Here is a 17019-nt window from a genome sequence, read left to right on the forward strand (position 1 = left end):
CGCGGATTGGCAAAGTAATAAATTAAAATAATAATTAAAATAAGTAATAAGTAAATAAATTAATAAGTAAAAAGCTAAAAAAAAATAGCTTTTTAAGTTTAGCAGTTGCTTTAACATTTTTTATTTTCCCAATATTCGTTTGTTTTATTTTATTATTTTTCACCTCTCACATTTAATTATTTATAGCTAAATGTATTTATGCGGAATATATAAGCCTATGGAAGCCCGTTTCTGCCACAAAAAAAAGTAATTGCAATTATCTCAGAATTCTGACTTTTTTACTCACAATTGCGAGTTATAAAGTCACAATTCTGAGATATAAACTCGCAATTACTCTTTTTATATATTTTTTTATTTAGTGGTGGAAACAGGCTTCCATAGGGAATATGTAGATTTATTTTTTTTATTTGCACATGTATATATTTATGCAGCAATATGTGGATTTTTGTATTTATGTGCACATTTATATATTTATTTATGCAGGAATATGTGGATTTTTGTATTTATGTGCAGATTTATATATTTATTTATGCAGGAATATGTGGATTTTTGTATTTATGTGCAGATTTATATATTTATTTATGCAGGAATATGTGGATTTTTGTATTTATGTGCACATTTATATATTTATTTATGCAGGAATATGTGGATTTTTGTATTTATGTGCACATTTATATATTTATTTATGCAGGAATATGTGGATTTATTTGTACATGATATTTATGTAGAATTTTGTGGATATATTTGTTATTTATCGCGTTTGCAGGTTTTGTCCTCAAGTCTATGAATAATTTAACTTTTTTTTAAATATAATAAACAGGCCTAAAAATAAAATCTTTTTGCATGTGACTGAAAAAACAACAATCCTTTCTAAAGTTCATCTTCCCCTCGCGCATCACGTTTGCCCAGATGGGATTGCTTCTTTTATTAGAAGGAAGTGAAAAGCACAGCCGTTAGATTTTTAACAGGCATTTCCTGTAGTAACTGGTTCTGTTACAATACATAAACTGCTTTTCTCTCGCATTACATAACCAACAAATCATCATAATTTGTTCTTATACGTTTTTTTTTTTGTTATTCAGTGTGTCGTTAAACAATTAAAATCTCTATCCTTTTGCAATGGGTCAGAATTATCCAAATTTTCATTTTACTACCTCAACATAATGCTCGCAGATATTAGATTTGACAAAAAACATGAATTGCCTCTGGCAACACTTTCCCTCTGTTATATGTCATTTCTTCTGAATGTGATTATAGTGGAGCTTCTCTGTGGTGCCCTCTGGTGGAATCAAACACAAGTGCATCATCTCATAGATTTATTATGCCACATATGAACATACAGACACTGAAACCTCGTGTGATTAGATGTTTAAGCATGACATGCGTGTATAACTCTGGTCTCCAGCGTTGAGGGTGAGTGCTGTAGTGTTGAAGCTGGTCTCGTGCGGTGTGTGTGTATGTATATGTGTGTGTGCTCAGGGCCGGCAGCGCTGAATGAAGCGCGGGTACAGACAGACGTCACGGATATGGTGGCGGTTCAGCAGCCAGGTCAGGAAGCGCTCCAGTCCTAAACCGTACCCACCGTGAGGACACGTGCCGAACTTCCTCTGCAACACACACACACCGTTACACGCTTACATGCTGAACGTGTCAATACTTCAACCAAAATATTCAATATTCAAGATGATATCAAATCTCTTCTGCTCACCAGGGATGCATTTATTTGATCAAAAATACAGTATAAAATGTGAAATATTATTATAAATTAGAATAACTGTAAATATATAGTAAAGAGTAATTTCTTCCTGTGGTCAAAGCTGAATTTATCATCATTACTCTAGTCTTCAGTGTCACATGATCCTTCACTAATCACTCTCAGATGAGGATTTGATACTCATTAATGATTATTATCAGTAGGGCTGCGAAATATATTGAAATTGTTGAAATACCGCAAATGTACATATCGCGAAATGCATATTGCAACGGCACGCAATATCTAAATGATTTAATTAGGCTACTTCAACATAGTAAAAAAAAAAAACACGACTACTGTTACTTTTGTGACTTGCTTGATGTTAAAAAGAGTTTTTAAATGCAATAACTTGTGTAAAACAACTGAAGTCTCGTGCTGTCTTGACACACACACACCGAAACGGGAGCACAAGCGGCCTCTCTAAAAATGTGTGATCCCTTCAGTTCTGTTTCGCGTCTTGTCACTCAAACTACCAAATACACACACTCATTTTTTAACATAAATTTTTGCTAAAACACGGCTGGTCACGTTCAGAAGTTTTTTCCCCTAGAAAGAATGTGAAACACATAAATGGTATCATTCTCAGTTTTTAAATACTTTGTTAAAGGGGTGGTTCTGTGTTTTTTTTCTAGGCTTGGTTGTGTTTATGGGGCGCAGTATAACATGTCTTAATACTTCCTTTTTTTTTTTTTTACGCCGTATTTTTCTTCTATTCTCTCTTTATTCTACACTGCTGTCTGTCCTCTGAACGGCTCGTTTGCTTCCTGCTTCTATGAAGCCCCTCCCTCTGAAAAACGCAATGGTCTTAGATTGGTCAGATGGCCAAATGTAGTTTCCTGTATTTTTATTGGCTGAAGTGCCAAGCACAGGTTGCCGAAAGCCACGCCCCTTCCCATTACGGGCAGAAGTCACATCTGCGTAGACTAGCGAGGGTTTATGATGTCACCAACCCAGGAAGAAGCTCGTTGTAGTCCAAACCGGCCATCTTTGTAGGCAATAAACTGCCGTAACTTTAAAAGACAATTTCTCCGTTTGCATTGAACTTTCAGCGCTGTAACTTTGCAGATACTGTTTATGCTCAAGCAGCGACATTACACACTTACTAAAGTTAAACAAGTCAAATCGCATGACACCACCCCTTTAAAATATAATTTAAATAGATTTTACACACTAAAAGCAATATCTTATAGCATATTGAAGATCACATTATTAAGGTATTGCATATTGCAATTTTCTTCAATATCGCACAGCCCTCGTTATCAGTGTTGAAAACAGTTCATATGTTTGTGTAAACTGTGATATGTATTGTCAGAAGGCTGTTACCTGGTCAGTGTACCAGTAGTAGGGTGTGGAGTCGATTCCCTCTCTCTTATACCCGTCCAGCAGCTCCTCCGCATCCCAGATACGCATCGAGCCGCCCACTATCTCCCCGACATTGGGCATCAGCACATCCACCTGACCAACACAAACACACCCACCATTAATGTTACAGCAATTTTACCCTTTTGCATATTAAACTGCATCTGTTATGCTATTTTAAAGGCGTCTGATCTCCTACAATAGTTTCACATGCACCCGAGGTCAAAAACACTTTAATATTCTCTTATAATCTCCACTGCAGAATCAGCTCTTTTCTCTCAGCGTCTGAAACGGTTTGTGTGAAGATTCAGTCTCTCTAAACCCCGCCTCTCTGAGAGCTGCTCTGCTGTGATTGGTCAGAAACCAAACGCTCATTATCATATGTGAATCTCAGCTCTCCTATCACAGTGATGCGAACAGTACCGATGGCGTGGGTTTGACCGTATCGATCTCAGCAGAAAACAGCGTCTTCTCCACATGAACAACACCAGCCAAACTCTTCCAGCCTCAGACACGACTACAGGGATTGAGGGCGGGGCTAAGAGACGCTGCTCGGCCAATCAAGACCAGAGGCGGGCATTATGCAAATTAGTTGCAAACCTACGCAGCTTTTACATTCAGAAACAGCTTTATTACACACTACAAAATAAGAAAAGATAACACTTAAAATACAGTGCCACATTATCAGAATCAGCTCCGCCTCATTTTGAGCCTGGCTGGTAGCTCCGCCCACAGTAAAATCCCATTGGTCCACATAACTGCATGCTAAATCACTAAATGCGTTTTGATGGGCTGTAAAAGTGCTGGTTTCTCCGAGATGGTTCTCCGGAAATAAATGGCGTTTGGAGGGTAAATTGTGTTATTTTGGCAAGGTTGCCTTCTAAAATTTGCATTCATTGGTCTATATAATCACAAAATTGAGGTCGCTTCAACCCGCGAGAAAACCACAGACAGTTGAGCTCTGTTGACATCTGACTAGGGCTGCACGTTTTCAAGTTTTTCATTAACCGTTAACCGAGGCCCTTAGCGGTTAATACTCGGTTAACCATAGTGTGCGTCAGGGTTATTTTTAGTTTATTAATTTGATGACCGCCATCTCCGTAGTGAACGCGCCTATAGAGAGAAATGCACATCATGGATTACATAATCAGAGAGTAGCCTATTTCTTTTCGTTTTAAATTGTTAAAACAGGGTATATACAGCAATCCTTAAGTTAAATTTACTACTTTTTAATACCTTTTTTACTACCTTCAGAATATTTTTTAAAACCATCACAACACTGAATTGCAAGTGTTAATCAGCGGCCTATTATTTACACAGATTTTGACATATATAACATACAAAAAAAGAATAGATTTAGAATCGACACCAGGAGGAAATCTGTTATAAGTTATCATTCAGACACAGTAAAATAGATCTCAACATTCACAAAGGTTGGTTAAGGAGAAGCATTACTGCATACACATCTGATTTCAATTAATAATTGGTAATTCAGCAATTAAATTATTTAGTTTTTTTTTTTTCCAACAATAAAACCTTAGCCAAATATTACATTTCTATAGCTGTGATAAGTTGTTTAATTTAACAAAATACTAAAAACTAGAGCTGTCAATCGATTAAAAACTTTAACAAGATTAATCACACATTTTTTCTGTGATTAATCACAATAAAAAAGAAATGTTTTTGTACGTTTTTAATATATCTTTTAATATAATAATTTCACAGTTAATCAAATTAAAGTAGAAACAACATAAAGACAGTATATTTTAAATACTTGTTTAAATGGCATCTTTTTATGAATGAAGGTCAGTATTACTGATATTAATACAGCTACTGATTTTTTTTTATACATTCATTACATTTTTTAACAGTTTTTAATTTAAGTAAACTTAAAACAATGCTAACATAAACCCATAATATGTTTACTCCTGCCCTTCCTGTTTTAACAGTTAGAAAATATACAGGCATTTAATAAAGTTATCAAAGTTATATGCAGTCTGCACTGCATAAACTATTAATTAAATAGTTAATCCTTATTAAAGCTACAAAAGTTATTTAGTCAAGAGCAGCGAGTCCTTTTCTCTGTTCCCTTTGTTCTTTAACTTTACTGACAGGAAGCTTTATTGGCTGCTGTCCCTTTAAGAGCAGACAGACACGCGGATCTCACTGTTTATATACCGTCTATGGATCGCGCCTCATTCTCTCACAACTCTTTTTGTTTATTTTAGACTTTATATAAATCATTTAAGATTGCTCTTATGAGGATAGTCGTTGAAGATATGCCTTGAAGCAAGTCTAAAATAAACCGTAAGCCAGCCACTTCTGTTGAGCGCGCAGTGTTCTGAGATGATGCCGAACGACCACTGAATATGACGTCAGCATCAAACATACGCCGAGACGGAGACGAAAGATCTTTGATTATGTGCCCAGATATGCTAAAGCCCATATTTAAACGAACTAACGCGAACGCAGATACAATTTCAATCAGAATAGGACACCTGATAGTCTGAAAAAATAATACCTAATTTGAAAAAAATAATACCTCTGAGACCACATTTAACACTTTTAATGGCCTTAAATTTGACAATTTTGATTTATCACTTTTTAATACTTTTTAAAACCCCGCGGACACCCTGTAAAAGACATTTCAAGCTTTCTTAAGATATATTTCATGTCTGTGAAGCGTACGCTGAGTTTCGTTAAATTAGGATGAGATGCGCTCCAGTTCACGAGCAATGCGAGTGGCCGCGAGGGCGCCGTCATGATTAGAGCATGTAACGTTAGTAAAATATGCAGCCGAGAATGATTCCCACAGCGTTTGACTCGCGCGGCTGAGCCTCTCCCGGCAGAGAGTTCAAGCATCTGTGGACTCGTCCCTTCAGCTCTGGCCATCTTGCTTTCAGTCCGCGATCAGCTTTTTTGTTTTCTTCATTAACGTTACAGTTAAAGTAACGTCTGCTTTTCTCTAGTCATTCACAAGTTTCTCACTTCAAACTTTCTTTCTTCTGATCCGTTATGCACAGCGCGCGCGGCTCCCGCTCTGCTTCTGCCCTAATGCGACTTTTAGTCCAATGCGACGTATGTTATTTTCCTCTTCATGACGCATATTTTGACTGATGCGACTCATACTCCGGAGCGACTTATAGCCTGAAAAATGCGGTAAGCACTGCATTGCAATACTTGCATTTCGCCCCGTCACTCTCATTTTTAAAGTGCTCCCACGCTTTCTTTGCCCGCTTAGAAAGCTGGTCATGACTTCTTCTTGTGGATATTACAAATGTCTGGCAGCGCTCTAACGGTCTATAGGGGTGCAAACATATATTACAACTAAATTCAAAGAACGTCATTGACGCCACTTAACCGAGCAAAATGTTTCACTCGGTTACGCAATTTTTAACGGTTAATCGGTCAATCGGTTAACCATGGACACCCCTACATCTGACGACTAATGTTATGCGTCGCTCCGTTGCTCTGATTGGTTGTAGGTCTATCCAATTGAGGTCTTTCCTGGTTCAGTTGAAACGCCCCATAATCACAGCCCAATGGAGACTCAGACTCATATTCTGACTAGAGTTGAGGCTAGTATACAGTATTGTTCAAAATAATAGCAGTACAATGTGACTAACCAGAATAATCAAGGTTTTTAGTATATTTTTTATTGCTACGTGGCAAACAAGTTACCAGTAGGTTCAGTAGATTCTCAGAAAACAAATGAGACCCAGCATTCATGATATGCACGCTCTTAAGGCTGTGCAATTGGGCAATTAGTTGAAAGGGGTGTGTTCAAAAAAATAGCAGTGTTTAAAGACCCCGTTTACTAGTGTGTTTTGGGTCATTGTCTTGTTGAAACAACCGTTTCAAGGGCCTGTCCTCTTCAGCATAGGGCAACATGACCTCTTCAAGTATTTTAACATATGCAAACTGATCCATGATCCCTGGTATGCGATAAATAGGCCCAACACCATAGTAGGAGAAACATGCCCATATCATGATGCTTGCACCTCCATGCTTCACTGTCTTCACTGTGTACTGTGGCTTGAATTCAGAGTTTGGGGGTCGTCTCACAAACTGCCTGTGGCCCTTGGACCCAAAAAGAACAATTTTACTCTCATCAGTCCACAAAATGTTCCTCCATTTCTCTTTAGGCCAGTTGATGTGTTCTTTGGCAAATTGTAACCTCTTCTGCACATGCCTTTTTTTTAACAGAGGGACTTTGCGGGGGATTCTTGAAAATAGATTAGCTTCACACAGACGTCTTCTAACTGTCACAGTACTTACAGGTAACTCCAGACTGTCTTTGATCATCCTGGAGGTGATCATTGGCTGAGCCTTTGCCATTCTGGTTATTCTTCTATCCATTTTGATGGTTGTCTTCCGTTTTCTTCCACGTCTCTCTGGTTTTGCTCTCCATTTTAAGGCATTGGAGATCATTTTAGCTGAACAGCCTATCATTTTTTGCACCTCTTTATAGGTTTTCCCCTCTCTAATCAACTTTTTAATCAAAGTACGCTGTTCTTCTGAACAATGTCTTGAACGACCCATTTTCCTCAGCTTTCAAATGCATGTTCAACAAGTGTTGGCTTCATCCTTAAATAGGGGCCACCTGATTCACACCTGTTTCTTCACAAAATTGATGACCTCAGTGATTGAATGCCACACTGCTATTTTTTTGAACACACCCCTTTCAACTAATTCAACTAATTGCCCAATTGCACAGCCTTAAGAGCGTGCATATCATGAATGCTGGGTCGCATTTGTTTTCTGAGAATCTACTGAACCTACTGGTAACTTGTTTGCCACGTAGCAATAAAAAAATATACGAAAAACCTTGATTATTCTGGTTAGTCACATTGTACTGCTATTATTTTGAACAATACTGTATGTGTGTTTTGTGGCGTTTCTGATCCTGACCGATTCAGTGAGGCGACGGTCCTCAGCACAGCGCTGCATGTAGAAGGACTTTATCTCAGCTGGGAAACGGCACAGCAGGATCGTCTCGTTAATGGAGTCGGTCATCAGGCGCTCGGGGGCTTCTGGGATATCCTACAGGAATGACACACACACACACACGGTCAAACATCATAACTTCTAGGGATGCCACAATTCTCAATATAATATTGAACCGTTCAGTACAGCATTCACGGTTTAATACGCGCTAAAAAAAACTTTAATACAGTAGCTTTTAATCAATGTTGTATATTAAAGACTATGTAGTTTTAATTTTAGCCTACATTTATTCATTCAAATTCATACTTAAATGCTGCTGTAGATCTCTGAGCTGCCACTGTAAATCTTTATATATATTTACTTTATATTATACAATACACTGGGAATGTGTACACGGGGTTTTTAAGTAAAGTTAAGTTTAAGTAAGGGTCTTTCAAGCGTTTTAAGTGAAATAAAGAAAGAGCATTACAATAAAAACATTTTCTCCTTAACCCTTTTCTATCCCTGTCGCCTAAGAATTGAATAGCAAAAAACCGAACCGAAAACCGTGGTTAAAAACCGAGGTGTGCATTGAACCGTGGACTAACTGTATGGTTGCATCCCTAATAACTTCAGCAATAACGTTTGAGACTTGTCATAACAAACCTCTCCAAACTCATAAAACGTCCCATCGTCCTTCTTGACGTTGTGCTCTCGCAGCCACTCAATGGCCTCGGTGTAGTTCATCCTCTTGAACGGACGTTTGGGAGGCTTGAAGTCCTGCAAGAGAGACAAAGAGAGAATAGATGTTAGTTTAGGGATGTGTTAGGACACGTCTGGTGGGGTTGTGTGAGGTCAGGGGTCAGAGGTCGTACAGGGTTGACGTCGTAGAGCAGTTGCGCAGCCGGAGACTTCAGGACCCGGTCCACCACGTCACACACCAGATCCTCCAGCCGGTTCAGAAGGTCTTCATAACTCATGAAGGGACATTCAGCCTCAATGTGGGTGTACCTGAGAACACACACACACACGTTTAATGGGGACTCCATTGACGTAATGGTTTTCATACTGTACAGACTGTAGATTCCCTCCCCTTACACTAACCTTTAACCAATCACTCACTCACTCAGACCCTCACTCAGACCCTCACTCACTCCCTCACTCACTCAGACCCTCACTCACTCACTCAGACCCTCACTCCCTCACTCACTCAGACCCTCACTCACTCCCTCACTCACTCAGACCCTCACTCACTCCCTCACTCACTCCCTCACTCACTCACTCAGACCCTCACTCACTCAGACCCTCACTCACTCAGACCCTCACTCACTCAGACCCTCACTCACTCAGACCCTCACTCACTCAGACCCTCACTCACTCAGACCCTCACTCCCTCACTCACTCCCTCACTCACTCACTCAGACCCTCACTCACTCCCTCACTCACTCCCTCACTCACTCAGACCCTCACTCACTCAGACCCTCACTCACTCAGACCCTCACTCACTCCCTCACTCAGACCCTCACTCACTCAGACCCTCACTCACTCAGACCCTCACTCACTCCCTCACTCACTCCCTCACTCACTCCCTCACTCACTCCCTCACTCACTCCCTCACTCACTCCCTCACTCACTCCCTCACTCAGACCCTCACTCAGACCCTCACTCAGACCCTCACTCACTCCCTCACTCAGACCCTCACTCACTCAGACCCTCACTCACTCAGACCCTCACTCACTCCCTCACTCACTCCCTCACTCACTCACTCAGACCCTCACTCACTCCCTCACTCACTCAGACCCTCACTCACTCAGACCCTCACTCACTCCCTCACTCAGACCCTCACTCAGACCCTCACTCAGACCCTCACTCAGACCCTCACTCACTCCCTCACTCAGACCCTCACTCACTCCCTCACTCAGACCCTCACTCAGACCCTCACTCAGACCCTCACTCACTCCCTCACTCAGACCCTCACTCACTCCCTCACTCACTCAGACCCTCACTCACTCAGACCCTCACTCACTCAGACCCTCACTCACTCAGACCCTCACTCACTCAGACCCTCACTCACTCAGACCCTCACTCCCTCACTCACTCAGACCCTCACTCACTCAGACCCTCACTCACTCAGACCCTCACTCACTCAGACCCTCACTCACTCAGACCCTCACTCACTCAGACCCTCACTCAGACCCTCACTCACTCCCTCACTCACTCCCTCACTCACTCAGACCCTCACTCACTCAGACCCTCACTCACTCAGACCCTCACTCAGACCCTCACTCACTCAGACCCTCACTCACTCAGACCCTCACTCACTCAGACCCTCACTCAGACCCTCACTCACTCAGACCCTCACTCCCTCACTCACTCCCTCACTCACTCAGACCCTCACTCACTCAGACCCTCACTCACTCCGACCCTCACTCCCTCACTCACTCCCTCACTCACTCCCTCACTCACTCCCTCACTCACTCCCTCACTCACTCCCTCACTCACTCCCTCACTCACTCCCTCACTCACTCCCTCACTCACTCACTCAGACCCTCACTCACTCCCTCACTCACTCAGACCCTCACTCACTCAGACCCTCACTCACTCCCTCACTCAGACCCTCACTCACTCCCTCACTCAGACCCTCACTCACTCAGACCCTCACTCAGACCCTCACTCACTCCCTCACTCACTCCCTCACTCAGACCCTCACTCACTCCCTCACTCAGACCCTCACTCACTCCCTCACTCACTCAGACCCTCACTCACTCAGACCCTCACTCACTCAGACCCTCACTCACTCAGACCCTCACTCACTCAGACCCTCACTCACTCAGACCCTCACTCACTCAGACCCTCACTCACTCCCTCACTCACTCTCTCACTCACTCCCTCACTCAGACCCTCACTCACTCAGACCCTCACTCACTCCCTCACTCAGACCCTCACTCACTCCCTCACTCACTCTCTCACTCACTCCCTCACTCAGACCCTCACTCACTCACTCACTCAGACCCTCACTCACTCCCTCACTCACTCTCTCACTCACTCCCTCTCTCACTCCCTCACTCACTCAGACCCTCACTCACTCCCTCACTCAGACCCTCACTCACTCCCTCACTCAGACCCTCACTCACTCCCTCACTCAGACCCTCACTCACTCAGACCCTCACTCAGACCCTCACTCACTCCCTCACTCACTCCCTCACTCAGACCCTCACTCACTCCCTCACTCAGACCCTCACTCACTCCCTCACTCACTCAGACCCTCACTCACTTCCTCACTCACTCAGACCCTCACTCACTCAGACCCTCACTCACTCCCTCACTCACTCTCTCACTCACTCCCTCACTCACTCAGACCCTCACTCACTCCCTCACTCAGACCCTCACTCACTCCCTCACTCACTCAGACCCTCACTCACTCAGACCCTCACTCACTCAGACCCTCACTCCCTCACTCACTCCCTCACTCACTCCCTCACTCACTCCCTCACTCACTCACTCAGACCCTCACTCACTCCCTCACTCACTCACTCCCTCACTCACTCCCTCACTCACTCCCTCACTCACTCCCTCACTCACTCAGACCCTCACTCACTCAGACCCTCACTCACTCCCTCACTCACTCAGACCCTCACTCACTCAGACCCTCACTCACTCAGACCCTCACTCACTCCCTCACTCAGACCCTCACTCACTCAGACCCTCACTCACTCCCTCACTCAGACCCTCACTCACTCAGACCCTCACTCCCTCACTCACTCAGACCCTCACTCCCTCACTCACTCAGACCCTCACTCCCTCCCTCACACACTCACACACACACACACACACTCCCTCCCTCACACACTCACACACTCAGACACTCACTCACTCACTCACTCACTCACTCACTCACTCACTCACTCACTCACTCACTCACTCACTCAGACACTCAGACACTCAGACACTCAGACACTCAGACACTCAGACACTCAGACACTCAGACACTCAGACACTCAGACACTCAGACACTCAGACACTCACTCACTCAGACACACACTCACTCAGACACACACTCACTCAGACACACACTCACTCAGACACACACTCACTCAGACACACACTCACTCAGACACACACTCACTCAGACACACACTCACTCAGACACACACTCACTCAGACACACACTCACTCAGACACACACTCACTCAGACACACACTCACTCAGACACTCCCTCACTCAGACACTCCCTCACTCAGACACTCCCTCACTCACACACTCCCACACTCACACACTCCCACACTCAGACACACACTCCCACAGACACACACTCACTCAGACACACACTCACTCAGACACACACTCACTCAGACACACACTCACTCAGACACACACTCACTCAGACACACACTCACTCAGACACACACTCACTCAGACACACACTCACTCAGACACACACTCACTCCCTCCCTCAGACACTCCCTCCCTCAGACACTCACTCACTCAGACACTCACTCACTCAGACACTCCCTCACTCAGACACTCCCTCACTCAGACACTCCCTCACTCACACACTCCCTCACTCACACACTCCCTCACTCACACACTCCCACACTCAGACACTCACTCACTCAGACACTCAGACACTCAGACACACACTCACTCAGACACACACTCACTCAGACACACACTCACTCAGACACACACTCACTCAGACACACACTCACTCAGACACACACTCACTCAGACACACACTCACTCCCTCCCTCAGACACTCCCTCACACAGACACTCACTCACTCAGACACTCACTCACTCAGACACTCCCTCACTCACACACTCCCACACTCAGACACTCACTCACTCAGACACTCACTCCCTCAGACACACACTCACTCAGACACACACTCACTCAGACACTCCCTCACTCAGACACTCCCTCACTCAGACACTCCCTCACTCAGACACTCCCTCACTCACACACTCCCACACTCAGACACTCCCACACTCAGACACACACTCACTCAGACACACACTCACTCAGACACACACTCACTCAGACACACACTCACTCAGACACACACTCACTCCCTCCCTCAGACACTTCCTCACTCAGACACTCCCTCACTCAGACACTCACTCACTCAGACACTCCCTCACTCACACACTCCCACACTCAGACACTCACTCACTCAGACACTCAGACACTCAGACACTCACTCCCTCAGACACTCACTCACTCACTCAGACACTCACTCACTCACTCAGACACTCACTCAGACACTCACTCACTCAGACACTCACTCAGACACTCACTCACTCAGACACTCACTCACTCAGACACTCACTCACTCAGACACTCACTCACTCAGACACTCACTCACTCAGACACTCACTCACTTACTCAGACACTCACTCACTTACTCAGACACTCACTCACTTACTCAGACACTCACTCACTCACTTACTCAGACACTCACTCACTCACTTACTCAGACACTCACTCACTCACTTACTCAGACACTCACTCACTCACTTACTCAGACACTCACTCACTCACTCACTCAGACACTCACTCACTCACTCACTCACTCACTCACTCACTCACTCACTCACTCACTCACTCACTCACTCACTCACTCACTCACTCACTCACTCACTCACTCACTCACTCACTCAGACACTCACTCACTCACTCACTCAGACCCTCACACACACTCCCTCCCTCACACACTCACACACTCAGACACTCACTCACTCACACACTCACACACTCACACACTCACTCACTCACTCACTCACTCACTCACTCACTCACTCACTCACTCACTCACTCACTCACTCACTCACTCACTCACTCACTCACTCACTCACTCACTCACTCACTCACTCACTCACTCACTCACTCACTCACTCACTCAGACACTCACTCAGACACTCAGACACTCAGACACTCAGACACTCAGACACTCAGACACTCACTCACTCAGACACTCACTCACTCAGACACACACTCACTCAGACACACACTCACTCAGACACACACTCACTCAGACACACACTCACTCAGACACACACTCACTCAGACACACACTCACTCAGACACACACTCACTCAGACACACACTCACTCAGACACACACTCACTCAGACACACACTCACTCAGACACTCCCTCACTCAGACACTCCCTCACTCAGACACTCCCTCACTCAGACACTCCCTCACTCACACACTCCCACACTCACACACTCCCACACTCAGACACACACTCACTCAGACACACACTCACTCAGACACACACTCACTCAGACACACACTCACTCAGACACACACTCACTCAGACACACACTCACTCAGACACACACTCACTCAGACACACACTCACTCAGACACACACTCACTCCCTCCCTCAGACACTCCCTCCCTCAGACACTCACTCACTCAGACACTCACTCACTCAGACACTCCCTCACTCACACACTCCCTCACTCACACACTCCCTCACTCACACACTCCCACACTCAGACACTCACTCACTCAGACACTCAGACACTCAGACACTCAGACACACACTCACTCAGACACACACTCACTCAGACACACACTCACTCAGACACACACTCACTCAGACACACACTCACTCCCTCCCTCAGACACTCCCTCACACAGACACTCACTCACTCAGACACTCACTCACTCAGACACTCACTCACTCAGACACTCCCTCACTCACACACTCCCACACTCAGACACTCACTCACTCAGACACTCACTCCCTCAGACACACACTCACTCAGACACACACTCACTCAGACACTCCCTCACTCAGACACTCCCTCACTCAGACACTCCCTCACTCAGACACTCCCTCACTCAGACACTCCCTCACTCAGACACTCCCTCACTCACACACTCCCACACTCAGACACACACTCACTCAGACACACACTCACTCAGACACACACTCACTCAGACACACACTCACTCAGACACACACTCACTCAGACACACACTCACTCAGACACACACTCACTCCCTCCCTCAGACACTTCCTCACTCAGACACTCCCTCACTCAGACACTCACTCACTCAGACACTCCCTCACTCACACACTCCCACACTCAGACACTCACTCACTCAGACACTCAGACACTCAGACACTCACTCCCTCAGACACTCACTCACTCACTCAGACACTCACTCACTCACTCAGACACTCACTCAGACACTCACTCACTCACTCAGACACTCACTCAGACACTCACTCACTCAGACACTCACTCACTTACTCAGACACTCACTCACTTACTCAGACACTCACTCACTTACTCAGACACTCACTCACTTACTCAGACACTCACTCACTTACTCAGACACTCACTCACTCACTTACTCAGACACTCACTCACTCACTTACTCAGACACTCACTCACTCACTTACTCAGACACTCACTCACTCACTTACTCAGACACTCACTCACTCACTTACTCAGACACTCACTCACTCACTTACTCAGACACTCACTCACTCACTCACTCACTCACTCACTCACTCACTCACTCACTCACTCACTCACTCACTCACTCAGACACTCACTCACTCAGACACTCAGACACTCAGACACTCAGACACTCAGACACTCAGACACTCAGACACTCAGACACTCAGACACTCAGACACTCACTCACTCAGACACTCAGACACTCACTCACTCAGACACTCACTCACTCAGACACTCACTCACTCAGACACTCACTCACTCAGACACTCACTCACTCAGACACTCACTCACTCAGACACTCACTCACTCACTCAGACACTCACTCACTCACTCAGACACTCACTCACTCACTCAGACACTCACTCACTCACTCAGACACTCACTCACTCACTCAGACACTCACTCACTCACTCAGACACTCACTCACTCACTCAGACACTCACTCACTCACTCAGACACTCACTCACTCACTCAGACACTCACTCACTCACTCAGACACTCACTCACTCACTCAGACACTCACTCACTCACTCAGACACTCACTCACTCACTCAGACACTCACTCACTCACTCAGACACTCACTCACTCACTCAGACACTCACTCACTCACTCACTCACTCACTCACTCAGACACTCACTCACTCACTCACTCACTCAGACACTCACTCACTCACTCACTCACTCACTCACTCACTCACTCACTCACTCACTCACTCACTCACTCACTCACTCACTCACTCACTCACTCACTCACTCACTCACTCACTCACTCACTCACTCACTCACTCACTCACTCACTCACTCACTCACTCACTCACTCACTCACTCACTCACTCACTCTCACTCACTCACTCACTCACTCACTCACTCACTCACTCACTCAGACAGGTGTCTGCGGGTGCGGGACTGCTCTGCGCGGTAGGACTGGGCGATGCAGAAAGTGTCTCCGAGCGCAGGGATGCAGGTCTCCAGGTAGAGCTGAGAGGACTGGGTCAGGTACGCGTTCTCACCGAAGTAGTTGAGACTGAAGAGGGTGGAGCCGCCCTCCACCTGCGTCTGCACCAGAGTGGGCGGAGTTATCTGAGGACGGATACAAAACAAACCTCCACGTTTACCTCAATCCAATGAAGTTAAAAATCCATAAAAAAACTGGAAAAAAATTCTGGTCAAAAATGACTGAATAGTGTTAAAAAACACTCAATAATAAAAAATAAACAATATATATATATATATATATATATATATATATATTTTGTTTTTGTTTTTTGCACAATTACTTTAAGGGCATCTGCAGGATTTAATTTTTTTAAATTATAATTAAGACATTTCCTAAAGCATTTACGATATTTAAGACTTTTGATGGCCTTTAATTTGCTAAACCTGATTTCAAATGTCCTGATATACCTCAAGCAAAACGGAAAAACGAACTGGTGTGACGTCATTTCAAACTAAATCAGTTGTGAGAGTTTGAAAAAAAGTTTTGGCTGCGAAACAA

At 44.7% G+C, this 17019-nt stretch overlaps 1 protein-coding gene across 1 annotated transcript in view; it reads right to left on the bottom strand.

Annotated features, from left to right (window-relative positions):
- Positions 1-1303: 1303 nt before the first annotated feature.
- Positions 1304-17019, bottom strand: part of nars1 (asparaginyl-tRNA synthetase 1) — a 36722-nt gene continuing 21006 nt past the window's right edge. The window contains exons 10-15 of the mRNA XM_067422947.1: positions 16405-16604; positions 8914-9049; positions 8705-8818; positions 8024-8155; positions 3077-3208; positions 1304-1607 (exon numbers count right to left, since the gene is read on the bottom strand). Coding sequence (XP_067279048.1) covers positions 1476-1607; positions 3077-3208; positions 8024-8155; positions 8705-8818; positions 8914-9049; positions 16405-16604 — 846 coding nt within the window. The 3' untranslated portion in view covers positions 1304-1475. The remainder of the gene's footprint in view (positions 1608-3076; positions 3209-8023; positions 8156-8704; positions 8819-8913; positions 9050-16404; positions 16605-17019) is intronic.

This window comes from Pseudorasbora parva, chromosome 18, assembly GCF_024679245.1.
Source record: "Pseudorasbora parva isolate DD20220531a chromosome 18, ASM2467924v1, whole genome shotgun sequence".
Classification (NCBI taxonomy): domain Eukaryota; kingdom Metazoa; phylum Chordata; class Actinopteri; order Cypriniformes; family Gobionidae; genus Pseudorasbora; species Pseudorasbora parva.